General features: G+C 56.3%; 1 protein-coding gene across 1 annotated transcript in view; it reads right to left on the reverse strand.

Annotated features, from left to right (window-relative positions):
• LOC116797285 (collagen alpha-1(I) chain-like) overlaps window positions 1–27,375 on the reverse strand; it is a 90,016-nt gene that overhangs the window by 14,865 nt on the left and 47,776 nt on the right. The window contains exons 7-33 of the mRNA XM_032708672.1: window positions 21,739–22,000; window positions 21,247–21,620; window positions 18,083–18,127; window positions 17,146–17,265; window positions 12,401–12,439; window positions 12,239–12,292; window positions 11,377–11,430; window positions 10,246–10,353; window positions 9,572–9,625; window positions 8,832–8,885; window positions 8,677–8,721; window positions 8,375–8,428; window positions 7,743–7,787; window positions 7,378–7,431; window positions 7,247–7,291; window positions 6,917–6,970; window positions 6,569–6,613; window positions 5,978–6,031; window positions 5,279–5,323; window positions 4,654–4,707; window positions 4,143–4,250; window positions 2,853–2,906; window positions 2,556–2,609; window positions 2,314–2,358; window positions 1,714–1,767; window positions 1,447–1,491; window positions 797–850 (exon numbers count right to left, since the gene is read on the reverse strand). Coding sequence (XP_032564563.1) covers window positions 797–850; window positions 1,447–1,491; window positions 1,714–1,767; window positions 2,314–2,358; window positions 2,556–2,609; window positions 2,853–2,906; window positions 4,143–4,250; window positions 4,654–4,707; window positions 5,279–5,323; window positions 5,978–6,031; window positions 6,569–6,613; window positions 6,917–6,970; window positions 7,247–7,291; window positions 7,378–7,431; window positions 7,743–7,787; window positions 8,375–8,428; window positions 8,677–8,721; window positions 8,832–8,885; window positions 9,572–9,625; window positions 10,246–10,353; window positions 11,377–11,430; window positions 12,239–12,292; window positions 12,401–12,439; window positions 17,146–17,265; window positions 18,083–18,127; window positions 21,247–21,620; window positions 21,739–22,000 — 2,073 coding nt within the window. The remainder of the gene's footprint in view (window positions 1–796; window positions 851–1,446; window positions 1,492–1,713; window positions 1,768–2,313; window positions 2,359–2,555; window positions 2,610–2,852; window positions 2,907–4,142; window positions 4,251–4,653; window positions 4,708–5,278; window positions 5,324–5,977; window positions 6,032–6,568; window positions 6,614–6,916; window positions 6,971–7,246; window positions 7,292–7,377; window positions 7,432–7,742; window positions 7,788–8,374; window positions 8,429–8,676; window positions 8,722–8,831; window positions 8,886–9,571; window positions 9,626–10,245; window positions 10,354–11,376; window positions 11,431–12,238; window positions 12,293–12,400; window positions 12,440–17,145; window positions 17,266–18,082; window positions 18,128–21,246; window positions 21,621–21,738; window positions 22,001–27,375) is intronic.

A 27,375-nucleotide genomic window follows, 5' to 3' on the forward strand; every position in this document is an offset into this window, starting at 1 on the left:
AGTGCTGCCCCCGTGCTCATGGTCAGGTGTCACCTGGTGCCAACAGGGACACTGGGGACAAACTCAGCCCCTGTGGCCCACTCTGGTGGCTCCTGCACAGCAGCCCCCCCTGGCTGGCAGGGTTGTCACCAGGGAAGGTGATAATACTCGCTCTCAGGGTCACTCCCAAGCCCAGCTGAGCACAAGCTCTCAGGGAGAAGCTCTTCCAACTGCAGGAGCTGCTCTGGGTCTCCGTCCCAGATCATAAAATCACCATCACAGAATATCCTGAGTTGGAAGGGATCCACAAGCACCATCCAAATCCGACTCCTGGCCCTGCACAGACACCCCAACAATCCCACCCTGGCCCTCAGAGCGTTGTCCAAACCCTCCTGGAGCTCTGGCAGCCTTGGGGCTGTGCCCATTGCCCTGGGGAGCCTGGTCAGTGCCCAACCACCCTCTCCCTGAACCTACACCACCCAATTCCACTGGGATCTCCTCCCAGGACCCAGGACCAGCTGCTGTTCAGCCACCCAGGGCTGGAGGGTTTCCATGAGCTGCCATCCCCCATGGACACCCTGCCAGGCTTGGGGGAGCTGCACAATCCCTGGAGGAGATTAATTCCTGGGGGGAAATGATTCTCCTTTTCCCTGGCCCCAACTTTCCTGCAACTGAGGCTTTTTAATGTCTTTGAACAGGAAGGTAAGATCAGGTCTTACAGACACCCTGATCTGCTGCTGATTCCCAAGGGAAGTCCCGTATCTCCCACCAGCAGAAAACACAGAATTCATGCAAGAGGAACATTTTTTTCCCTTACTATTGATCCAGGAGGTCCAAGGTGCCCACGGCCTCCTGGCAAACCAGCAAATCCCTGGAGGAAAGGGCAGCAGGTGAGCAGTGGAGGGAAGGCAGGAGCAGGAGGATGGAGAGACCCTGCCCTGGGTCTGAGCCCAACCCAAAGCACAGAAGGGCTTGGCCTGGTGAAGGCAGCACTGGGGCTTTCCCCTAAAATCCAGCTCCTGGATTCCCCCTGGAAGCCCCCCAGCTGTGTGTGGACACACACAACACCCCCACATGTACCCAGACATGCTGTGTGGTGCTCAGGGGCCTCTCTGACCCAGGGCAGGCCAGTTTTCATCTTCTGCTTTGAGGCCAGTGCCAGATGTCTAATTTTTTTTATTATTTTTGAATTTCAGAGCAAAGATAAATAGGTGAAATCCTGCAGGAGGGAAAATTTGCCACCAGCTCAGGTCTTGCTGCTGGATCTGCTCAGTGCCAGGGACAGGAAATCACAGTGCCCTGTTCCCAATCCTTCCCCCTTCAGCAGGATTCTCCAAGGAGCACCCCCTGGCTGGTATCACTCCAGCCAGCACCTGCCCCCCATTCCATGGACATGCTTTGGAGGGACATTCCCAAGGGGAGAGAGCTGAGCAGGAGGGAGGAAGGACAGAAAGCAGCTCTACTCACCAGGGATCCCCTCCTGCCCGGGCTGCCCACGATCCCGGGGTGACCCTGCAGGACAGGGCGGGTGAGGATGAGGATGAGGAGGCAGGAACAGCCTCTCCCAGTCCCACACCATGGCAAGGTCCAACACAAGGCCAAGGCCACGACCCACATGGCCATGGGGATTGGGGGGTTGGGAAGTTCCCCCTTGTTGGGCTCAGCTCCCCCTCTGGATCCAAGCCACCACCCCAACCCTCTCCCAGAGCCAAGTACAGAGTGTAGGATGGGAACCTGTGTACCAGGCTTTCCTTCTGCTCCTTCTGCTCCCGGGACACCCCGCGAGCCCTGCAAGGAGAGTCTCGTCTCAGGGGAGCAGAGCCTGGTGCCAGGGTGAGCCCACCAAAGGCTCCTCCACCCCCAGAGCCTCCCTCCAGAGTTAAGAGGTGGAAAACCAGCAGTGCCACTGTCTGGTGTGTGTACTGAGCTCATCCCAAGCAGCTCCTGCAGCTCCTCCCTACTCCATCCCCACCTTTGGAAATAACGCCAGTGTGGGAGGAAACCCGTTCCCGCCGGGAACACCTCGGTGTGTTGTTTTCCCCCTCCTGCCCCAGCCATTTATTCCTGGCTCCTTCCCCAAACACGACTCTGACTAACACAGCTTTCTCAAAAAGTTGTTATTTCCTGGAATTTTCTGTGCTCAGCGTTGAGGGAAGTGGCGCTGGGGGGCAGGTGGTTTGTTAAAACACTTTGTGCAACGTGCAAAAGCCTGAGCTGCTCATCCCCAACTTATCCTGTGCAAATTCCCAAGCAGAGCCCGACCCTCCAATCTGGTCACATCCCAGGAAGCTGCTCTCCCTGCCAGTACAGGAATGTGAGATATCTCCTACTCACAGGCAGTCCAGGGACTCCAACCAGCCCACGCTGACCCACACGGCCCTGGAAAACATCAGGCATGACAAAAACATCCCTCTGGCAGAAGTAAAGCTGCTTTTTCAGAGACAAATCTGGTGCCTGATGGTGGCTCAGCCCCAGCACATCCCAAGCCAAGCAAAGGGTCTCCAGGGTTGTTCCAACCTCCCACAGCCAAATGAGCTCCAAGATCCAGCCCCAAGTACCAACACCCCGTTAGTTACCCGGGCTCCCCGCGGTCCTGGGCTTCCTTTGGGGCCATCGGGTCCTTGGCTTCCCTAAAATCCACACAAATGGAAGCACAGGCATTTTAGGCAACTCTGCAGGTCTCCCCACAGCCCCTCCACCCCGAGGGGGCTCATCCAGCCTCTGCCTCGGTGGCAGGTCAGTGGGATGGGGGTCAGGAGGCTGGGGACCCTCCCAGGGGGGCAGTGGGAGGGTGCTCCAGGTGCTGGATCCCTTGCAGGGCAGCCACATCCCTGTTCTCCAGGGGGAAAGCAGGAGCAAACCCTGGGGCTCACCTTGGGTCCCTCGCTGCTGTTCAGCCCTGCTGGGCCCATCTGGCCTTCCTGCCCCTGCCAGGAGACACAGGAGAAGAGTCAGCCAAAGCAAAGACAGCCTCTGGTCCTGCTGGCTCCCCCAGCCACCATCCTGCTGCTGGGGCAGGGGGAAAACACGGGCAGTGGGCTCAGAGCTGGCATCAAGGAGTGGCAATGGGAGCTGGGGCACCAGGCAAGCTCCGGGGTGGGAATGGGGACCTCCCCCGTTCTCCAGGTTATAACACTGGGCAGAAAGAAAAAGCCCAATAGTTTGACAACACAGTGGAATAATTTTGTTTCCTGCTGATCCAATTTGAGGGGATTCAAGGGACTGATTGCCAAGTTCCTGCTCCATCCAAACCCAGCTCCAGACTGACACCATGTGCTGGTAGTGCTGCCTGGGTGGGTGGACAGGGCAGGGGATGAGTCCTGCTGAGTCTGCAGCTCTTGAAGAGGTGAGAGGATTCACTTCTCATCCTGAAGAGCAAATGTGAGAGCAGATCCAGGCAGGCATCATCCCAAAATCCCCACATGGGATGGGGGAGGGCATCACCCACAGGGGGATGCTGCAGACCGGAAAGATGGGTGGGAAAATATAATCCCCCTTCTGAGAAGCTGGAAACCACTAGAGACAACCTGCCAGCCTGGCCTCACTTCCCAGGTAGGAATATTGATCTGGAGATGGGTTCATCCACCCTGACATCTCCCTCGGAGCACAGACTGCAGGAAAAAGCATTCCAAAGGCCTTTTGGAGCTGCCAGCACAGGCTCCAGGAGGCAGAGCCTGCCAGGAGTCAAAGAGGAGCATCAAGTGAGCAACCTGTGAGCCTTTTGCTCCCAAAATAGCTGGGAAGGTGCTGACCTGGAGCGGGGACTCGGAGGGATCCCTGCAGAGCTGCTCGGGCAGAGGCAGCTCCAGAGGGCTGGGAATCCCCTGCCTAAAGCTGCCCTCACATTGCTGAACCCACTAATGAATTTTGGGATGGGGGCCCAGTCAGAGGGGTCTGGAGCAGCCCTGTTTGGGTGCTGGGGGCACCTGCAGCCCCAAGGCTCTGGGCAAAGCTGCCCGTGGCCGAGCAGGGGCCGGCGGTGCCCGAGCAGTGCCAGGGGGGTGATGCCATTGGAGGGGTCCCTCTGGAGGGACCCTGTAAACCTCCTGTGCCAGCAGCACTGCCACGTGTGGCACTGCCTCAGGGCTGCCCCCTGCCCCCTGTGTGGCACTGGGCACACACATCTCCCACCCCACAACACCCCAGACAGCCCTGGCACTCACGTCTGGGCCCCGCGGCCCCGCCGCCCCTCGGGGGCCGGGGAAGCCCTGCAAGCCCCCCTGGCCCCTGGTCCCCGGGGGGCCTTTTGCTCCTTGTGCTCCACGTGGACCCTCGGAAGAACAAAACACAGTGTCACAGCAGCAGGGACAGCCAGTGGCCCAGGGCTTCCAGCAGGAATTCCCCTGGAGAGCCCATCCCCTGGCTCTCCACACCCCCAGCCTGGGGCACGAGGCTGCTCTGGGTGAACACCCCACGACCCTCCCTCCACGAGCATTCCCAGGGCACCAACAGTGGGGAAATCCAACATTTTTAAACAGCCCAAGTGAGGCAGAGCAGGGCAGGATGGAGCAGAGGCAGCAGCGTGGTGGGATCAAGCACAGGATGAGCTGCCCAGCTCTCATGGCCCCTGTTGGGTCCCCTGGGTCCTCACACATCCCACAGGCTGGGATACAGCACATCTGAAGAACCAAAGAGAAAGCAATTGGAGGTACCAGAAGCTTGGGAATGTGGTACCTTGTCTCCTTTGGCCCCCAGGTCTCCCTTGGCTCCACCTGGACCTCGGCAGCCCTGCAAGAGCAGCAGCAGTGGAGGGTGCACTGAGAAAACCCTGCTGTGCCCCTCCTTGCAACCAAAGCAAGCTGTGATCTGATTTTGGCAGTAAATAAAGGGAGTTTTGCCCCTTTTTCAGCCGGGGTTTTCCTCCTGATGGGCCTTTCAGAGCTGGGAGCAGGTACCTGCTCCCTGTGGCAGGGATGCTCCAGGGCTTTTGGGTTCAATCCCCATTGAAGCAGCCCTTAGTGCACCCAGCACCCTGTGCCAACCACAGTCCCCTGGCAGGCAGGACAACTGCAGCAGCTGGTGGTGGCATCCCTGATGCCAGCACAGTGCCTTGTCCTCATTGCTGTGCTCCTTATCCAGGCTAAAGCATTCCCTCTTCCCTTGTGCCTCCCCAGGGCAGGTGATATCTCAGGTGGTGCCTGAAAGCTCCTCTTATCACAGCAAGGTAAACCCAAGGACAGCTCTGCCTTCCCAAACAACTGCAGCTGCCACCTGTTTGAGCCCCAAGCTGGTGCTTTGGGCTGCTCTGAGCCAGCTCTCCTGCCTCCCAAGCAGGGATTTCATGGATGCCATCACTCACCCGCTCTCCTTGGGTGCCTCTTGGACCCGGCAGGCCAATAAACCCCTTCAGAGCAAGACACAAAATGCACGTGAAAAAAAACCCCAAAACACAAGGGGAGGTATCACTTTACTCATGGAGGAGACCCTCCCACAGCACAGGGCTGGGATGATGATAGATGGGAGGCACCAGTTTAGCTGCTGATGCCATGGTGGGATTTGCTCCCCACAGGTTCCAGAGGGTGCACAAACCCTCCTAGTAGGAGGATGAAGCCCTTGTTGGCCTCTAAAACACACCACCCACATCCCACATCCTTTTCACAAGCCCCAGTTTCCAGCCCTGTGTGTTGGGGTCTCAGGACATGAGGAACAGGGACACTGTGGGCCAGGCAGGAGGAGGTCAGGCCGCCCCAAAATCCTCATCCTTTGGAAAGGGCAGCTCAGCACCCAAACCCTTGGAAAAGGAGTGCACAGGGGAAGGGCTGGGCAGGGCTGGGATGTCTCTGCTGATAAATCCATAGGGGAAAAAAATTAAAAATCGAGGTCCCTGAGAGCAGCAGAGGCAGAGGAATGTCGGCAGTGGCAGAGGGATGTGGCTGTCACCTCCACCAGCCCTGGTGCCACAAACACTGGGGGAAGCTGGGGGAAACAGGGTATTCCCTGCAGGGCTTTGGAGGGCTGTGAGGAGGAGGATGAGAGCATCCCACATCCATGGACTTACCCCAGGGCCCTCCAGGCCTGGCTGTCCCCTCCCCCCAGGGGCACCATCTGCTCCCTGCAAGAAGAATCCTGGAATCACAGAATATCCTGAGCTGGAGGGACCCACCAAGAACCATCCAGTCCAGCTCCTGGCCCTGCACAGACACCCCAGCAATCCCACCCTGTCCCTAAGAGGATCATCCAAACCCTCCTGGAGCTCTGGCAGCCTTGGTGCTGTGCCCACTGCCCTGGGGAGCCTGGTCAGTGCCCAACCAGCCTCTGGGGGAAGAACCTTTCCCTGAGATCCAACCTGGCCCTGCCCTGGCACAGCTCCAGCCATTCCCTGGGTGCTGTCCCTGCTCACCACAGAGAAGAAGGCTGACATCACCCTGTGCCTCTGGGCAGGGAGCATCCAGTCCCACCACAACCCTGCCCAGGGTGAGCAGGGACCTCCAGATAGCACTTGGAAGCTCTGCTGGAAGTGTTGCCCTCTCTCCCCTCCAAAAGCAGGGGCAGGGACCCCTCCCTCCATCCCCCAGGTCCCTCTGGGGAAAGCCCTCAAACCTGGGCTTCCCCCTCACCAAGGTCAAAGGGGGCAGCAAGAAGCTCTTACTGTGTCTCCTTTGGGACCACTGGATCCCTCCATCCCAGCTGGACCCTGGGGAAGAGCAAAGGCAGCGGGATGTTTGGGAGAAGAGGGATGCTGCTCCCTGCCCTGCTCTGGGGATGAGACCCCAGCCCAGCTCCCTCCAGGAGACCCTTCACCCCCTCTGCCCACACATCCTGCCCATGGCACACAGCCCTTCCCACCCTCCCACCCCTGGGGGGCCGTGAGGACCCTCAGGATCAAGGGTTTCACCTCCATTTGCAAAGGACACGGGGGACAAACCCCAGTAGCTCCTTCAACCCTCAGCAGGAGCACGGGGAGGGGGGATCATCCATGCCAGGATCACCCACTCACCTGGGAGCCCCTGGGGCCAGGGGGGCCACGTCTGCCCTGCAGTCCCTGTGGTCCCTGAAAGGCAGTGAAGGATGTGGTAGAACCACAGCCCTGCAGGCACCAGGGTGGGGAACCTCTCCCAGGAATTCCCAGCTGCTGAAGAGCTCCAGTGCCAGCCAGCACAGTCGTGGCAAGGGGGACAGAAAGGATTCCCACCTCTGCCCCAGCCTCTCTGTGGGGTTTCTGGGGGTTTGGGGTCACAGCCCAGCTGGAGGAGACCACCCTCAGAGCACCCTCCCATCCTGGGACACCCCGTCCCCACGAGGTGCCCTCACCCCTGGGTGCACCCACCTTGGGGCCCCGTGGGCCGGGCGGGCCAGGAGGGCCCATGTCCCCCTGTGGAGAGAGCAGGGAAGGGATGGGGTGAGCACAGGGACCAGGAAATCCCAAATGGTAAAGGGTGGGAACTGGGGCAGACCCACCTGAGAGCCATTGATGCCTCTGCAGCCCACGGATCCCGGCTGGCCCTGCTCCCCCTGCGAGGACAGACCCTGCTCAGCCCTCTCACCACGCAGGAGGGGATGGCACAGGGACCCCAGGGCATCTCCCCTGGCAGCAGGGGCAGCCCTGGGCTCATGGGGATACTGGGGGGCTTTACTGGGGGCCTTTTGTAATTCCTCCCCATGCTACCAAGGGAGATTTTAATGAAGTTCATCGTTTTTAGATTAAAACTCAGCACAAGGGATGAACTGGGCAGGACAGGGGGGTCCCACCTGCCCATGGTGGTCCTGCCCAGCTCCACCACCTGTGCTTTGGCCACGGTTTGTACCCAAAATCTATGACTTACCACAGGGCCAGCAGGGCCTGGGGGACCCACTGAGCCACCTTCTCCCTGGAACAGCAGAGAGGAGATACCATTTTTGCTCTGATTCTCTCCTTCATCCCAAATTCCCCCTTTCCTTCACATCAAGTATCAGCTACCTGATGCCCCCTCAACCAGGCCCACTCCCTTCCTGTTGGAAGGTGCTCCCATTCACCACCAAACCACTTCAATTTGCCTTTGAAATCCTCTGCAAGCCCAGTCCTGGCTGGGATGCTCCCAAAGACAAGGCTGGGAGCAGTGTGGAAAACCCAGGCAGTGCCAGCCCGGGATTCACCTCAGCTGAAGGTGGTCACCTCCAATAAACCACTAAAATAAACCTCCAATAAACCACTAAAATTAACCTCCAATAAACCACTAAAAGAAACCTCCAATAAATCACTAAAAAAACCTCTGCAAAGGCTCGTTTCTCTTCACTCCCAGCCAGGGGAGAACAGGAGAACAGGTTGGGATTCAAACATCCAGGTGGGAGAGGTCAGTCAGGAAGGGAGGCTCCTGGTTGCAAATCCCGAGGTCCTCCCTCCTCAGAGCCATCTTTCCAGTGGGATCACCAGGCTCCTGCACCTCTTTGGGGACAGAGGGGAAGTAACACCACTCACCTCTGGCCCTGCAGGGCCCTGGAAGCCCATCACACCCTTCAGACCCGACAGCCCCTGGGAGAGAAGCCAGGAGGGGGTGTCAGGGAAGTGCCCACCCTGAGGTGGCAGCTGCCTCTGTCCCACCCCTTGCAGGAGGGTCAGGAAAACACAAGCAACAGGAGGGCTTTGCTTAAAGCCATGGGCTGGAGCCAGGGATGGAGCTTGGGGACATCAGAGAGGCAAAGGGGGCAAAGCAGGAAAGGGGATGGAGGGCAGGAGGAATCCTGGCACAGCAGGGAGCGAGACACACTCTGTTCACTCACCTGGAGCCCAGCAGGACCTGGCAGGCCATTTTCTCCCTTCACCCCCTGGAAAAGGCAAGAGCAGCCTGAGCAATGGAGGAGAGCATGACCTGGGGCTGCAGGGAAGGAAGAATCCCCTCCCTGCCCGACCCCAGAGCATGGACAGACCCCCTCACCTTCACTCCCTTCTCTCCTTTCTCCCCAGCTGGCCCAGGGTCACCCAAGAAACCCTGAAACGGGAAGAACAAGGATGTGTGAGCTCCAGCTGGACCATCAGGAGCTTAAGGACACAGCTGGTGGGGTTCAGGGGGATGGGGACCCCCCACATGCTATAAAAAGAGGCCCCACAGGAGCAAACCCTGGGTGCTGGTCCCTCATCCTGTGTCCCAAGCTACATCCCCCACAGCAGTGACACAGGGGTGTCCCAGCACCCACAGGGCTCTCCACGGGCAGGAGGGTACAAAGGATGGGCCAGAAAAGATACAGGATAACATATAATATATCAAATTATAGATATATGATATCACATATGATAAACCACTTGGGGTTGCTGTTTCAAAAAGAAGAAATCAGGTTTCCAAAGCCCTGGCATGATCAGACCTCAGAGTAGCCCAAAAATCTCCCCGGGGCAGCTCTAAAAATTTTGGCTTTAAAAAGACTAAGTGGGAGGGAAAAGGGATTAAATAAATAAATAAATAAATAAAGGGTGACAAACCATTAGCATTCCCCTTTTTGTGGACATTTTACATCCTGGCTGACAAATCCCCTGGAGAGGAGCTGCAGCAACATGCACTGGCAGCTCCTGCTGCTGGTGTGGTACCAGTGAAGCCAGTGAGGAAAGCTCTGAGTGCTTGGCACGTGCTGGAGCTGGGGTTGGCACTGCACCGTGTCCACAGCACCACAAGAGCCCACTTACCTCCTCTCCCTTCTCTCCAGCCACCCCACGGTCACCCTGGAAGCCCTGCAGCCCCTGGGGAGAGGGAGGAAGGAGCAGAGCAGGCACTGAGGGGCTGCCCAGCACCTCCCACCCATGTCCCACCCCCTCATCCATGCCCCAAACCCCTCTAAAACCCCCCTGAGGAAGCTCCCAAGCCCTGGTGTGCTGTATTCCCCAGGGACTGGTGCCCAGGGTCTGGAAAAGGGCAGGGACCATCCCAGCCCCAAGGAACCAGCTCCCTGAACTGAATGTCATCCAGGCAGCCCACAACTGCTCTCATTTCTATCTCCACCTCCAAGTTTTGAGTTCTCAAGGGCTCAGACCCACTTGGGACAGTGGAATGTGTCCCTGCTCATGGCAGGGAAATGATTTTTAAGGTCCCTTCCAACCCAAACCATTCCATGATTCCAAGTTACAGCCCCCGTGCCTGGACCCACCCCAATCCAGGAGCTGCAGCACTCCAGTTATCCCAGCACCTTAATGCACATCTGGGATGTTCCACAGCCCTTTTTCCTGGGAAACATGAGCCTCAACCCTAATCCAGGACTGCCTGGTTTGTGGGTTTAGGAGGAATATTCTAAAGGAGGTAAGAGAACACAAGGAGCAGCATCAGGAGTTTCTGGGCTCTCTGGCCATGCCCTGCCCATCCTCACCTGCTCCCCTGGCAGCCCCCACGGCCCAGGTTTGCCATCCAGGCCAGGGGTGCCATCTGAGCCAGGGTAACCCACCCGTCCTGGCAAGCCCTGGAGCCCGGGTTCACCCTGGGGAGAAAAAAAAGCCATGCACAGAAAATTAAAATATCCACATTATTGTGATACCAATGAACGAAACCCTGAGCCCTGCCTGCCTCTGGATTTTGCAGCAATTCCTGGCCAGGACATGGGCAGGGCTGGCAGGGAAAAGCTTCATGAATCCAGGTGCTGCAAGTGTCTGGCACATGGATCTGCCCAGGTTCTCCACCAAAACAGTGGGATAGTCCCAACCAGTGACTGTACAACATGGAAGGAAGTAAGAGAAGGGCAAGTGAAAACCTTCTGCATCAGCTTCTTGGCTCCAAGCCATAGTCATTCCTGATGCTTTCCCATGTGCAGGATCCTCTGGACTGGGCATCACCAGCTAAAGCTTAGGGGCAGCTTTTACTTTAGCCCTTAGCTCCCTGAAGATCCTGAATTCAGGCAAGTTAAAGAGCAGTCTGGACCAAAGGGAGGACATTTCCCTTCAACTTGCTGTGATTGTTTGGTTTTCTCAAAAATTCTGGGACATTTTGTCAAGTCCAAAAGCTGGGCTTGGTTTTAGTTTAAAAAGTCAGAGTTTGAAGGAAGGGCAGAAGGATGCAGCTGCCTCAGCTCCTGCTCAAGTGAAGAATCTGGTTGCAAAAATATCCAAGCTGTTTTGGGGAGATTTGCTTTTCCACCTCCCGCCCCGGAGGGCCCCATCATCCCCTGTGCTCACTCCTGGCCACGCACACAGGGGGCACCCAGCCCAAAATCCAGCATTTTCACCCCATCCCACTTCTAATCCAAACTTCAGGGAGTATTTATTGCTCTTTGAAGTTCTGCAAGAAGCCCAAGCACCTCTGGCTCTGGTGGGCTCCAGCAGATGGGCCAAATGTAAACCAGAGCGGGGGCAAACCCAACCCAACCATTCCCAAACCCGTCATGTTCTCTCTCACCCAGGGTTGATCCAAGAGGGGTAGGGTCCCTGAAGATCCCAGGACATTCCCAAGCACACACTCAACCCCTCCAAACTGGGCTCTCCCCCCAGGAAGCCCCCCCAGCCCTCACCGTGTACCCCCGCTGGCCTTTCTCCCCCGGCTCTCCTGGGGCTCCACAGGGTCCCTGTGGACAAACAGGGATGGAATCAAGCACCGTGTCCCTCTATTCCCACCCTTCCTGCCCCGTGCCAAGGGCTACCCGAGCCCCCCAGAGGGGGGGCAAACACAGAGTTGGCCTTGGGAAGGGCAGAGAGGGAGGACTCACATCCCCCTGCACCCCCTGCCCTGCCCACATTCACCGGGGCTGTGCCCAGGGCAGGTCTGGGGTTGGCACCAGACCCTGTTCCCTGCCTCCTGATGCCTCCCTGGTGCCCAGTGAGGGATGAGGACCGAGGGTTTTGCCCTCATTTCCTTTGCCCCATGGCACTGCCCTGCTCACAGAGGGATGCTGGGCACGGATGGGCCTGCAGACCCCCCGGCACAGGGCTGGCCCCACACCAACCCTGCCCCAGCCCTCTGGCCCTCCTCTGCCTCTGGGAGAGATCCACATGGTCCCTATCCAAAACCAGGGGCAGGAACCTAATGCCCTGGGGCAAGGAAGCCAGCACTGCTCAGCTGGCACAGACAGAGGGGCTGGGGCTGCCAGCCAAACCCAGGGAGCTGGATATCAAACATCCCAGGGAGCTGGATATCAAACATCCCAGGGAGATGGATATCAAACATCCCAGGGAGCTGGATATCAAACATCCCCAGGTTCCAGCAGGAAGCAGACAAGGAAACCATTAGGCTGCTTTGAAACCCAATCCCAAAGCCCTTAATTACAGCCCAGGGCTGTGCAAGTGCTTGGGGACATCCACCCTACAAGTGTCCCCAGCCCAGCCAGGGTGGCAGTGGGGCCAAGCAGCTCCCAGACACTGAGATTTCCAACTTACAGGTGCTCCTGTTTTCCCTGGATGCCCTGGGGGCCCAGGGGCTCCAGGTTTTCTCTGGATTAAAAAGGAAAAAAAAAAAAACATTGGTAAGACAGATCAAGGAAAACTCAGCAGCCAAGCCAAGGAAAGACCCCACCACAAAAAGTCACCAGTGATACTCACGGGCCAGCCTGCATGCAGGAGTTGGTAAAATGATGATTGCTGAAAGGAAAACGGGGGGAAAAAGGGAAAATGGGGTGGGGAAGCAAAATGTTAACAAAAAAAATCCCAAATCCCTTTCTTTTTGCTGGCTTCGAAGTCTTTTCCCTTGCCTTGGGAAGACACAGCAATGAACCACTCCTCTAATTCTCTTATTTATTTCATCCCGTGTGCAGCCAAGTCACAGGAGAAGGTTTAATCTGAGGGTAACGTGTAGCAAATAAGGAATTAATGCCTTCATTAGGAAATTAAGACAGAGAGCCCACTTCTTCTGGGGTTTGGGGACATTCAGCTGCCCCATGGATGCCCTGCAGCTTTGGGGCACCACAAATGTTTGGCAAGTGGGAAGGTCAGAAAGATGTTGGTGAGCACAGGTCATAGTTAGCCCAGGTTGGACTAAACCAGCTGTTCTGACACTGTAGTTTGCCCCAGGTGAGAAACCTCATCCAGCTTCTTGGAAAACCTAGAGGAGGTTTTCCCGGGCAGTTCTGTCAGGCAGGTTTGCCCCTCACTGCTCCCAGCAGCCAAATCTTTCCTGCACCCCCAATTCCTTAGGAGACCAGATGACCACAAAGAAGAAAAAACCCACCTAAGAGCTCCAGGGTGGATCAATCCCATCCCAACCACAGCTAATCCCATCCTATCTTGAAGGTCCTAAAGCCTCATGGTGCAGCCTCCTCCTCTCTGGACTCTTCCAAGCTGATTTTCCCAAGTTTTGGGGCATGGCCAGGAAATTAAATGTCTCTCTCCAGTTACCAACCATCCTCTTCCCCCCCAGCAGCACTCAGGAGGCAAAATCCCACCTTTCCTCCTCCTCCTCCTTCCCATGGTGAGCCCAGACCCGTGGTCCAGGCAGCTCCTCCAAATCCTGACTGGCACCAAAGGTTAGGAAAAGCCTCTCCTTGCCCATCACCCCAGTCCCAGGCAGCAGGAGGGGCAGGGTCCCTACGTGCTTCCCAGCACCTGGAAACCCCCTCCTGTCCCCTGCTCCAAAAATCTTTCCTCTGACACCGGAGGAGAGAGAAGGGGAAAAGCCAAGAAACTCATTAAGCAAAACAAACACAGACCTTTCAACATATGGAAATATTTCCAAGCAATGAGCAGGGCTCTCAGGGACAGATGATGGATGGGTGCATTTATCCAGCTCTAACACCACACCAGGCATCCCCGTTCCTTTTAAGTTGATCCCAAATTGATTAGTGAGCGAAGGGGTGCAGTCCCTGCCAGGCCTCCATGCTCCTCCTGTCCAGCCACTTCTCATTTCCCTCAAGAGCTGCTCACACAAAAACTTTCTGGAGGAGGAGGAGGAGGTTGGAGCCCAGCCAATGCTTTTGCCTTGTCTCAGGAATCAGTGAACTCAGGTTCACTCGGGACAGGATATTATTTCATTAGGCTTCAAAAAAAAAAATAAATAATCCGACCTTTAGAAAGGGAGGGGGAAAAAAAAAATCCCATGTGAGACGTGAACTCGGATTTCAGGAACACCAGATGCCAAGGAGAGGGGAGAGAAATTAATTGGCTTCTGGAATGTCAGCAGGAAACAGTGAGTGCTTTGCTCGCTGCAGGATGGGGCAGGGGGAGTGCTGGGAAGAGAGGGGATAGAGGATGGGGATCCACAGATCCATGTGGGATCTGTGCTCCTGGAAAACTCCAGCCTGGGAGCAGGGCCTGCAGCCTTGTAAGGAGCAGCTTCGGAAGCCCACCTTGTGTCACCCTCCCCAGTCCACCACCCTATGGCCACCCCACCCTGGGACACCCTCTACAGTCACCTCATGACCACCCTGTGATACACCTCCCCCCATGTCACCCTCCTCAGCCCACCCCATGACCCCTCCACCCTTTGTCACCCTCCCCAGCCCCTCCATGACCCCCCCACCCTGTGTCACTCTCCTCAGCCCACCCCATGACCTCCCTACCCTGTGTCACCCTCCCCAGCCCACCCCATGACCTCCCTACCCTGTGTCACCCTCCCCAGCCCCTCCATGACCCCCCCACCCTGTGTCACCCTCCCCATGGCAGCTGCTGGCCCCACAGAAGCAGCACATCCCTAAAATTCCCCTCCTTTTCACATGGAGTAATATTTTCCTTCACTCTGAGGACCCCAGCCCTCATTTCCCAGCCCGTCCTCCTGCTGTTAAAGGGATTGGGCTGGATAAAAAGAAAGGATTTTGGCACTGCAGATTAGGCTCCCCAATAACTCTGGAAGCTCCAGTTCTCCTTCCTCCTTCCCTGGGGGCCTTGGGAGCTCCACTCCTACCAAAGTCAATGCTGACAGAACAAACCAGGAGCAGTTCCTGCCCCTCCAGTTACACCAGGAATTCTTGGCAAACCTGAACTCTGTCAATACATTGTGAACAAAAACACAGGGCAGGGGTGTGGGGTGGAATCACGGTGGCCTTGAGCTGCTTTTCCTTAATTCCCATGAACAGCAAAGGGGTTTTTTCTACTGGAAAAAATCAGGAGGGGCTGTGGAGCACCACCACAACCACAAATGCTCTGGGACAGTCCCCATGTCCCTCTCTTTTCCTGCACTATATCCCTGATTCTGAGCCAGCTCCTCCGACCTGCATTCCCGGAGCCTGATCCAACAACAGATCCCGGGACATCCCCTCTGGCCCCCAAACCACGACAGCAGCGCTGCCCCAAGCCCCCGCATTGTGCAGGGCTGCAGACAGACAGACAGACAGACAGACAGGCGGCTCCCCCGCCCCGGCCTTTCCCCCCGCGCTGTCTCAGCGGGGATTAGCAAAGCCCAGCCCGCGGCTTTGCGCTCCCGTTTCCTGCCGCCGGGCAAAGCGCCGCGGGGTCACTCGGCCACAGACACAATGGCCCTGCGGGGCTTTGCGGTGTCCCCGGTCACCCCCGCCAGACACTGCCTTCCCCTCCAGGTCGGCACCGGGCCAACAGCGCCGGGAAAACGCCGGGAGAGCCCCTGAACCGGGACCCGCAGCGCTCCAGCTCCCGCTTCCCGAGCTCCCTCCGGCATCCCCGCGGCCGCAGGAGCTGGGACACCGTCGAAATCACGGCAACGGCCACAGGCACGGACGGTTCTCCAGCAAAAGAACAAAGCCTGAGGTGTCTTTCCAGATGCAGGCAGGGAAGAAAACAACAACAACAACAGAGGAATTCTGACTGAGCGGCAGCAGCTCCGCGGAGCGCTGTGAGCGTGCCCTGCCAGCAGGGATGGATGCTGCAGGCATCCAACCTGGGAGGGAGGGATCACCCCGGCGGGGAGATGCTCTCCGGCACGGCAGGATTCCCCCAGCCGGCACCTCCGACCCTCTCCCCCATCCCTGTTCGTCCCTGCATGTTCTGTGAGCCCGCAGTGGGTTTTGGGAGCGTTGGCACCAGCGCAGCACCTGCTCTGGAGCGGCAGGAGGGCAGGACAACGTGGAGGTTGTCCAGTGTCTCCCAGCGATCAGCTCTGCTGTGCTTCCCAGGAGGAATCTGATCTCCTGATCTCCTCTGCTTTGATCCAATCCAACACAAAACCACAAAAGGGCTTCTGGTGGGTGAATCCCAGCTCAGAGCCATCCTCCTCCTGCCTCGGGGTGTGCTGGCAGAGCAGAGATCCCCCCCACTGCATCCTCTCCCCGGAATTCCAGGCATTTGCCCTGGAGCAGAGGATGCAATGACAGCTCTTCAGCAATGAACGAGCTGTAGAGAAGGCAAAAGTCCTGCCCAAGGTCACAGAAGAGTTCAGAGAGCTGGAGATGGAGCCTGAGCTCTCACCAGCCCATTGCTCTGCCCCTTGCACTGACCTGCCACTGATTCCGTTCTGCCAGGCTGCAGTTCCAGAGAGCCCTTACAGACACAACACACAGAGCATTCCCATCCCAGGGAGCTCCAGGTCAGACTGGAAAAGTGCCTGAGGCAGTTAGAAACCCAATGCCTTCAGCTCTTGCCCTGCCTGGATCAGGCCAGGCTCCACAGGGAGTTTGAAATGAAGCCTAATCCCAGTGTGCCATCAGGAGCTGGGGATCCTAAGTGAAGCTGTCTGGGTTGTTGCAGTGAGTTTTGGAGTCATCCCATGGAGTTCTGCATCCAGCCATGCAGTGGCTGAGGCACTGGTGCCTCCCCACAGGTCCCATCCTGCTCCTGTGCTCCCCACAGGTCCCATCCTGCTCCTGTGCTCTCCACAGGTCCCATCCTGCTCCTGTGCTCCCCACAGGTCCCATCCTGTTCCTGTGCTCTCCACAGGTCCCATTCTGCTCCTGTGCTCCCCACAGCAGCAGGGATCAGGTGAGGAAATGTCTCACCAAGAAGCTTGATGGGCACAAACCCTGGGGAGCAGCAGGATGCTGGGAGATGGTGGGAAAGAGGAGAGGTTGTAATTTGTAACCCAGAGCAGGAGAAGGGTTGCTTTCTGCATGGTTTGGGTCTCCCTTGGCCCCTGTCCTGCAGAGAGAGGTAGGGTATGAACCATCCCAGGGAGGGGATGGATGAGTGTGGACCATGGGGAGCCAAGATTTCCTGGACAGTCCCAGGGGACAGAGGGACAGCACTGCTGGGAACAGAGGACATGCTGATCCCACAGACAGCTGTCCATGGAGCTGCACCTCCCTCCTTGGCACCTTCCCTCTGCCCTCACCTCCCACCCAGCACACGAGGAATCTCAAACTGTAGGATCCCTTGCTCCCAGCAGAGCAGAGGAAGCTGCTGGGGAGGTGTGAGTGGAGCTCCCTGAGCCCACCACGGCTGTAACTCACCGTGAAGGTCTGCCAGTCCTCCCTGGAGTTCCTCCAGAGGACGATGGTGGGCACACCAGGGATGCCCACAGGGCCTGGGTCACCTGGGGGGCCCGTCCTGCCCACGGCTCCAGGGTATCCCTGGGGAGACAAGGGATACCTTAAAAACACCCTGAAACCAGCCAGAGGTTTAACAGTCAGCACAGGTTCTGACTCGGGTCAGAGTGGGGCACATTCTGGGCTTCAAACCAGCTCTTGGGATCTAAATAACCCTGGAAAGGGGGAAAGAAAAATGAGCTTCCTACATATGTTGCTGTGTCCAGGCCCATCTAAACACCACCAGTACAGAAGCTGTTGTTGACAGACGTTGTGTGGGGCAATGAATTTGCCCCTCCACAGCTTGGGGAAGATGGGAAGTGCTGTGCAGAGGTGGTCAGGAGCACCTGCTGGTGGGGACACTGGGGCATCACCCTCAATGCAGACCATCCCCAAGCATCCCCCAGTGCAGCAGGAGAGCAGGCTGGGCCATGTGGCCACTGCACAGAGGGTTTCTGGAGGAGGAAGGGCAGTCCTGGGTCTCACCAAGGCAGGGCTGGAGGGCAGATGTCCCTCTGAGATGATTCCATGGATATAGCAGGGGGCTTTCCATCCTTCCCCAGGGTGACCTGAGCTAAAGCTGCTCCACCTCCTGGCTCTGCTGCCTCTTCAGAGCCATTAAGTGGCTCAGAGGAAAGACAGCAGCTTGTCCTGAGCTCAGTCCTGAGCCTGGGCTTAAAGTACCCACTAAAACCAGTTCCTTTCTCCTCCAAACACACAGGAAGGGCTGCCACCCTGCACCTTCAGAAGCTCTCACTGCTGTCTTGATGAAAAACACCCAAACCAACCCAAGCCATGCATGATATTTGTCCTGGACCCTAAACCCCACACTCCACATTCCCCTAATTTTCTGGATACTCACTTTGTCTCCTTTGGGCCCCACCAGTCCCCGTCTGCCAGGACAGCCCTGAAAGGCAAAGGAGAAGAGCTGTGTCACCCCAAAAGGGGACCCCACAGTGACTGGGTGAGCAGTGCCACAGCTCCAGGGAAGCAGGAACTGAAATGGCTGGTTCAGAGCAAACCAGCAGCACCAAGTCACCAGGAAACACCCTGAAAACCAGCAGGGTTGAAAGTGTCCCCTGGTTTATGCCACTCCTGCCCTGGCATCAGCAGCCAGCTCTGATGGGTGGCTGAGCTGCACAATCCTGAGGCACCCACTCCAGAAATGCCCTGCACCACATGGCCAGGGAGCAGGAGCACATCTCCTGACACCTGGTGAGGAAAGGCAGTGTGCTAGGGAAAAAAAAAAATCCCATAAAGTTGGATCAGGGCCATCACCCAAACAGTAGCTTGGAGAGGACACAAAGAGCTGCTGCTGTAACTGGAGCTCTGAGCTGGCCCAGTTCGAGGTAAAAATGCACATTTTGGCCAAGAGGGGACCCCACTTCGGGGCTTATCAAAGCATGTCTGGGTAGAACACTCAGGTGGGAGATCCTGGTTGTTTTGGAGGATGGGAATCCCTCTGGAAGACATTGGCAGGGACTGCCAACCCACCGGGCTGTGGCACAGCACCCACCCTTGTGTGCTGCAGAGCTGAGCGTTTGACAGCTTCAGTTACAGACCCCAGACTTGGTCTGAGCTTGCAGACAGCCTGGGCTGAGCCTGGAGCAAGGCTGGGAATCCACAGGGAATGAGCAACCCCCAGCACAGCCCCAGCTGCAGCCCTTGTGCCGACAGGATGGGCAGGGGCAGCTTTGGCACGAAGAGATGCTTCACCAAAGGGACTCTCATCACCTGAAGTGCCCAAATCTAAAGCCCAGTTCTCCTTCTGTAGGCCCCCTGAGCCCACCTGCCCTCAGCCTGGGGAGCAGCAACCCAACATCAGGGAAGGTTGCCAGGCTTAGCTCATATTTTAGTCGAAATAATGGCTCATGCCTGGCATGTGCCACCACAGAGCTTCAGTCCTACACAGAATCCCACACTGGGGTGGGTTGGAAGGGACATTAGAGATCATTTAGTTCCATCCCCTGCCATTGGCAGGGACACCTTCCACTAGACCAGGTTGCTCCAAGCTGCATCCAACCTGGCCTTGGACACTTCCAGGGATGGGGCAACCTGTTCCAAAATGGAAGAAATGAAAGAAGCAGGACAGAGGGACACAACAGAGCAGAAGGATGTGTGAGGATGGAAGGACACATCAGCCCCTCCCCCTGTGGCCACAAGTGTCTTTGTCTCCTCAGCTTGGCCATGGTGACTGCACAGAGGCTGCAGTGGCTCCAGGGGAAGGAGAGCCAGGCTTGGCTGTGCTGGCTTGGATTTCTTCTCCCTGATTTCCTCTCCCCTCTTCTCCCTGCCCCTGGTGCCTGGAGGGGGCAGGGACACCTGAGGTGCCAGGATGGCTCTCTGGGTGGCTGCAGGGTGTTGGAACTCGGGGTGCTCAGCAGCTTGACCCCCATCAAACCAAATCCCGGGACCGTGGGATGACCCAGGTTGGGAGGAACCTCAGGAGATCATCTGGTCCAAGCTCTGTGGATGGTGTAGCACCCTGTCCATTGTGTCCTGAACACCTCCAGCCACAGGGAGTCCCTGGGGAGGTTCTGAGACTGATTGTTCTCCCCAAAAGAATTCCTTCTTGCATCACTAGCCCAGGTTGCTCCAAGCCCAAATCCAACCTGGCCTGTGACGCTTCCAGGGATCCAGGGGTAGCCACACCTTCTCTGGGCAACCTGTGCCAGGGCCTCCCCACCCTTCCAGGGAAGAATTTCTTCCTAATATCCCATTTAAACCTACTCTCTGTCAGCCTGAAGCCATTCCCCCTTGTCCTTTCCCTCCATGCCCTTGTAAAAACTCCCTCTCCATCTTTCTCCCTTACTCCTAGTGCCAGGATAGAGCTGCTGGTACCTGTGTTTCCACCCAGGATACTCAGGATTGAGGGAAAAAAAACCCTCTCCAAGCTTTCTACAGGAGAGAAAAGCAATTCCCCTCCTGGCTGGGTCTCTCCTGCCTGCTGACAGCAGGGCTGTCAAATGCTGTGACGTTCCCTCCGCTCCTGGGATTTTTTTCATCCTTCAGCATCTGTTCCTTTTGCCACTTCCCTCTATTTTTGCAGGCAGTAGCTGCAGCAGTGAGGAGATGGCTTGAGGGGGAAGCTAACAACCCTGAATTGAACTGTTATCCCACGAAGCCTGGCTCATGGATGATGGATTTAGTGCTGGGTCCCTCGAACACAGCCATAAACCCAGCCATGGGTGGAGACCTGCCCTGTAGGACCCCCCTGAACCCCAGGACAGCCACGAGACTTCCACGTGGGTGTCAGCCCCGGGGGGAGGAGAAGATGCCCATGGTCACCTCTGGCAGTGGCACCGGGGAAAGGAAATACAGTTTTCTAGAGGAATTATTAAGCAAATGGAATCAAATCACAGAATGATTTTGGCAGAAGGAACAAACATGGGAAAACACGTAAAACACTTCTCAGCTACTTCTCAGTGAAGACTCAGGACTTCTCTAAAGAATTATCTATTCTAAGTTTCTCTTTTTCTTTTTAATTTCCCTTTTTTTGTCCTCTACAATGGATGAATGAAGTGAAAAATAATTGAAACTCATTTCAAGACAAATTCAACGCTCTGCTTTGCACCAGCACCAATTTTGGGGTGTTGCAGTGGTAGAGAAGCAAAGGACAGTGATGCCAGTGGGAACTGGGGCTGGAAGAGATGGTCTGACTCCCTCTGAGACTCTCAGCTTGACTTTGGGCAGGACCAGGGTGAAATGAAAACCGACAACGTGGTTAATTTTGGTGACTTAAGATCATCTCTAGGGAGAGGGAATAAGGGAATCATCTCCTCTACAGTTCCTTCAGGGCCATCAAAAAACCTTTGCCAGGGCCACAGCCCCACATTGTCTGCACAGAGGGGGTTACCATCATGGAGAAGATTCCTTTCCCAGAGAAGGTGGGCAAAGCTTCTCCCTGTGAGCTGATGGCACCGCTGGCACCGCAGCTCAGCAGCCTGTGCCCACCACCCACCGTGCAGGGGGAAATGCTCCACCAGCCAGCCCTCCCCTCCCTCAGCCATCACCACCAGCACTCACTGGCAGCCCTGGGGGTCCTGGCAGCCCTGGGGGTCCTGGTCTCACATGACCCTGCTGCCCACGTGGCACCACGGGGACGGAGTGTCCTGCGCGGGCAGTGCCATCCCCGAGCCCGGGCACAGCGGGTCTGGCTGCTACCAGAGGCAGCTCTGCTGTCCTCACAGGACCTCTGGGCACGTGTCCTTTGGGAGCAGCCACCTGACGTGCTGCCAGGACCTTGGGGAAGGTGTGGGGCAGCAGGTTGGGGATGGCATGGCCGGGTTTGCCGGGCGGGAGCCGCCGCCGAGTGCCTGCGTTCCCCGCCAGCTTCTCCGTGGTGATGTTTTCCTCCTGAAGGTCCTTCTTGGCTGCTCTGTGTGTCTTCATGGAGCCTCCTGGGTGGATAAAAGCCATGCCATAACATGTAATAATAGTAATAATAACAGGTATCCCTAATAAAGGATAAAAGAACCACCAGGTTCCCAGGAATCTCCACGGAGAAAGGGAGCAAACCTTGACCATGGACCCACGTGCTGCTCCTGCCCAGCCCCGGCCTGCCAGGACCTGTGATTTTATTATAGGTGGAGTTGAGCAGCTCAAAGCCTTCATCCTCAATAGAAAGGCTGCCCTCCTCCTCCTCCTCAGCTGATGGCATCTCGTGAGCAGAGAGTGAAGCCAGGGCACTCCCATCAGGCTGAAGGTTGAGGGTCTCCTGGGGGTTCTCCCAAGTCCAAGGTGGCCCCAGGGTCAAATCTGAACTGGTGAGTCTGGAATCCTGGAAAGGAAGGTAGAAAAAAAAAGTGAAGTTTGAAGATTTCACTTGTTTTTCTCCCTTTCCTGCTCAACACATGGAGTCACCATCCCTGGGAGTGCTCAAGAAATCCCTGGAAATGGAATTTAGTGCTATGGTTTAGTTGACGTGGTGGTGGTTGGTCAAAGGTTGGGCTCAGTGATCCTGGAGGTCCTTTCCAACCTTAATGACTCTGTGATCCCTAATTTCCCACGTGCACAAACACTGCTGGGAGGGACGAGACAGGGCACAGCTTGTGAGCCCCAGGCAGGACCCCCCGAGCTCTGGGGCAGCTCATCCTCCCCAGGCAGGGCAGTTCAGCCCCCTACAAACCCAAACTCCACAAGGGACATGAGCCAAGTGCCAACCTGGGCCACACCAACATGGAGCTCCTTCTCCCAGCCCCCCTGCAGGGATCCCCCACCCTGAGTGTCTCTGCAGGAGGGGCATTGAGAGAAGAATCCCAGAACAGTTTCGGTAAAAGGCACTTTGAAATCACCTTGTTCCAACCACCATGGGCAGGGACACCTTCCACTAGCCCAGGTTGCTCCAAGCCCCATCCAACCTGGCCTTGGACACTTCCAGGGATGGGGCAGCCACAGCTTCTCTGGGCAGCCTGTGCCAGGGCCTCACCACCCTCACAGGGAAGAATTTCTTCCCAATATCCCATCTAAAACCACTCTCTTTCACTTTGATCCCATTCCCCTTGTCCTGTTACTCCATTCCCATATCCAAAGTCCCTCTCCAGCTCTCTTGGAGCCCCTTTAGGCACCAGAAGGGGCTCTGAGATCTAATGACAGAAATCCAAGTTTGAGAGCAACTACTAAAACAACTGCAGCAAATCCACAGAGTGACACCAGGGATCAATCTGTTCCTTCAGCCTTTCAGTTTGCTGCTTCTCCATTTTCCAAGGCTCCTGGTGGTCTCAGGGGAATGGTGCTGGCAGATGGGAGGGGAGCTCACAGCTCCCACCACACATCTTCCCAATCCATCAGCTCCCAGGGTTGGGAAGGGATGACAGGCACAAGCCCAAGTGGAGCCTCCTGGAGGCTGGCAGCTAATTAATTTAAGGCAGTGGCTTGCAAGGGGCTCATTCTGTCTTCAGCTGCCACAATTAGATGGTCTCTGCAGGTCTCAAGGGGCTCCTTCAGCCCTAAAACCACCAGCAGAGCCCAGGGATGGAGAACTGCAGCGTTGGTAGAAATATCTACACTCAAGACTAAAGAACTGACTGTGAAAAGGGAGATAAACTCCAGAGTTCCCTGCATTTGCAAATCCCACTGGTTTTACCCCCAGCACCGGTGTCTCAGCCGGGGTTTGCACACTCACTGCCCACGGGTTGGGTGGTGGGTGGCTGTGAAGGTCCCTCAGCTCTGCTGGAGCAGCTGGCAGCGTTCCCATCAGCCCCACATGCCCACCACCCCCTCCTGGAGCTCGTCCCATTCTCCAGCTGAGCTCCACAGGGCACCGACATCCCGGACAAGGCACCGGGAGGAGCGGGTGGGACCCAGCCCTGGCCGGGGGCTCCTCGGGGCCGGGGCCACGGAGCCGAGGAGGAACAGGCTGAGAGGAGTCACTAGAGGGAGATGCAGGCCCACACTTGCCTTGCAGGGCCGAGAAGGGGAGCAGAGTGGTACAAGGAGATCATTCCCATCGTCCTTCCCATCTCCCGTCGGTTGAACCCATTCCCCGGCTCCGGTTCTGCTCCGCGCCACGGGCACAAGAGCTCGGGAGCACCAGGGTGGGTTTGCACGAAGAGCAAGTAGAAAAACCACCAATTTCACTGCCAGAACTGGTCGTTCTTCAGGTGAGAACCCAGTGGTACTGCTGGGTCAGGGGAGCTGGCTCTGGCCAAGCCCCACTCGGGAGGACCCTGCTGCCTTCGAGGTGGAGGGAAATCAGGCTTCAAGTGGTGAGAGCAGGGAAGAGCCAGGACTGCTCCTCCTGCATGGGCAGCTGGACATGGAGCATGGAATCCAAAGATCACAGAATTATTAGGTTGGAGAAGACTTCCAAAATCATTGAGTTCAGTTGTTAATCCAGCACTGCCAAGGCCACCAGTAAACCACATCCCCAAGTGCCACAGCTACATGGCTTTTAAATCCCTCCAGGAGTGGGGACTCCATCACTGCCCTGGGCAGCTGTCCCACTGCCTGATCATCCTTTCCAGGAAGAAATTATCCCTGATGTCCAACCTGAGCCTCCCCTGGCACAGCTTGAGGCTGTTCCCTCTCCTCCTGTCCCTTGTTCCCTGGGAGCAGAGCCCGACCCCCCCCCCCCGGCTCCCCTCTCCTGTCAGGGAGTTGCAGAGCCAGAAGGTCCCCCCTGAGCCTCCTTTTCTCCAGGCTGAGCCCCCCCAGCTCCCTCAGCTGCTCCTGCTGCTCCAGCCCCTTCCCAGCTCCGTTCCCTTCCCCGGACACTCTCCAGCCCCTCAATGTCCTTCTTGTAGAGAAGGGCCCAAAACTGACCCCAGGATTTGTGGTGTGGCCTCAGCAGTGCCCAGCACAGGAAGAATTTGCTGGAATAGGGGTTGATTGAAGCCATGTAGCCTCTTTATGGTTGGGCTCAGTGATCTTAGAGGTCTTTTCCAACCTACATGATTCCACTGTCCACCCAGGTGAGCCCCTGCATGGCCAAACATGGCCCAGCCAGGCAGAGAGCAGCAGCACCCCGAGTTAAATCACTTCCCAAATACACCAGAATCAGTGGATATTCTATATGTTATATTCTATAACATATCAGCCAGATCTCAAACCCAGTCAGGAGCCACCTTGTCATTAACTTCAACTGACTTGGTTTGTGCTCCTGGTTCTGTCTAAGCAGGATGGCTGGAGCTGCTTGTGGGCAGTGAAGAGCTGTAACACACAGGCTCTAAAATAACACCTTTAAATTTATTTTTTTTTAACTAATAGCATTAAAAAAACCTCCCATAGCTTATTTTATAAAGTTCTTTTGGGCAAGAAATCAAATGGCTGCAGGAAAAGCACTCTGGCTAAAACTCAGCTCCATCATTTGGACATCTTAAAACGGGTTCAGCTGGTAATGATGAGAACCACGTTCCCCACAAGGTCACCTTCCCAAGAGGAGCCAAAGGAGGGACCTGCAGGCAGCTGGAGCTCCCCCTCAGCCCAGCCCAGCACTGGGCTCTGTCCCCAAACCCCTCAACAACTCAACAGCTGCTCACCTCTCCAGCACCTGTGGCATGTCCAGAAGACATTTTTGGGAAGACTGAACCCCCAAATGGGACATACAACTCCAGCTGAGCCAGGTGGGTGCCCACCAACCCCTGGGGTTGAGGGAGACCCTCTGGGCTTCACCATGGCCAAGCTCCCACCTGGAGCTGCCTTCCAGCCAAGACCTTTGCTGACAACAAACAGAGAGTCACAGAAAGAGCAACACCCACCAGAGCCACAAAAGAGAGGATTTGGGCACTGGATCAGTGCTCTGGGGAAGGGGCAGAGGGCAGGAGCTGCTCAGGGCTTGGCTGCTACAGGGATTCAGCAGCTTCACGAAGGACAAGGACAGATAAGTTCAGGGCTCAGCTACAGCAAGAGGAAAACCTCGCTGGGTGATCCCACATTCCCTCACACACATGGGAGGTCACACACATCCATCTCCAACAGGAGCACCAGGGCACTGTGCCCAGGTGTTCCCTGCCCCAGGGGGGCACAGTGCCCTGCCCTGGACCCTGTGTCCCACCATCCAGAAGGCCCTGGAGGGTTTTCAGGACCGGTTCTCCTGCTCCATGGAGACTGGTGTCCATGGGCTGCCATGGGAATGCCTGGAGCAAGCAAGCTCTTCAAATCAATGGGCTGTTACATGTTTGACTTTTAATTATTATTTTTTTAATTATTATTTTGCTGTTTAAATGCTAAAAAAGGGATCATTTGTCTCAGGTAAAGGTACCCATTGAATCCATTAAAATACACTGGTGGGGGCATCACTCCATACAGAAATCCAGAGGGGAGGTTTGCAAACACCTTCCTTCCACCCCACCACCCCCCAGCTTCACACTGTCCCCCCAGAAATGTCAGAACCTGTCTGAAGAGATGACAAACTGGGTCCCTGATGCCACCAAGCCCAGCAGGACATCCCCTGCCATCCCCTCAGCCAGGCCTCCAGCCCAGCCTCCCTGAGCTGGAAGGAGGGTTTGTTCCAGGTTTGGAACACGGTCCATGCTTTCTCCATGGTCCTCCCTGGTGTGACCTGCTGCCAAGACCTTCCACAGTGTCCAAGGAGCCCCTTAGGAGAGAATCTAGAAAGCCCCATTCCTCATTTATACCCCCCAGACCAGCTCCTAAGAAGAGGACAAATGCCAGCAGAGATGCAAAGCCACCCGGGTGACTGTCACCACAGGACAGCAGCTCCCCTGAGGGGAACACAGGGAATATTTGTTCTCTTAGCAGCAGGTCCTGGAGGGGATAAAACCCACAGCCATTTATTTCTGAGTTGAAATACAGAATTTTATTTTTTCCTTTCAAAAATTGAATTGTGAAGTCGCACGGTTTCGATGATATATTTTTGTTGCCTTGGGAGGTTTTCTGAGCAAAAACAGTCCTGAAATACAGCCTTAATGGTGAAAAAAAATAATCAAAGTACTCCAGCTTCCCACCTTGATCTGTATTTCTCCCTCCAACCAATTCTGCCAGTTTTGATCCAAAGTCCTCATTTCCTTCAAAGGGAAGGGAAGGTTTGGGAAGGGAAGGTTTGGGAAGGGAAGGTTTGGGAAGGTTTGGGAAGGGAAGGTTTGGGAAGGGAAGATTTGGGAAGGGAAGGTTTGGGAAGGGAAGGTTTGGGAAGGTTTGGGAAGGGAAGGGAAGGGAAGGTTTGGGAAGGTTTGGGAAGGGAAGGTTTGGGAAGGTTTGGGAAGGGAAGGTTTGGGAAGGTTTGGGAAGGTTTGGGAAGGTTTGGGAAGGTTTGGGAAGGGAAGGTTTGGGAAGGGAAGGTTTGGGAAGGGAAGGTTTGGGAAGGGAAGGTTTGGGAAGGCAAGGCAAGGCAAGGCAAGGCAAGGCAAGGGTAAGGCAAGGGTAAGGCAAGGGTAAGGCAAGGGTAAGGCAAGGGTAAGGCAAGGGTAAGGCAAAGGCAAGGCTTGGCTTTGGAGTGACCTAACTGTTGCCTTCAAGTGCCTGAAGGAGCTACAAGAAACATGGAGAGACTATTTACAGGAGCCTGGAGTGACAGGACGAGGGGAATGGCTTCACACTGCCAGAGGACAGGTTAGATGGGATATTAGGAAGAAATTCCTCCCTGTGAGGGTGGTGAGGCCCTGGCACAGGTTGGCTGCCCCATCCCCATCCCTGGAAGTGTTTAAGGCCAGGTTGAGGCAATCTGGTCCAGTGGAAGGTGTCCCTGCCCATGGC

This window comes from Chiroxiphia lanceolata, chromosome 21 (genome assembly GCF_009829145.1).
Source record: "Chiroxiphia lanceolata isolate bChiLan1 chromosome 21, bChiLan1.pri, whole genome shotgun sequence".
NCBI lineage: Eukaryota > Metazoa > Chordata > Aves > Passeriformes > Pipridae > Chiroxiphia > Chiroxiphia lanceolata.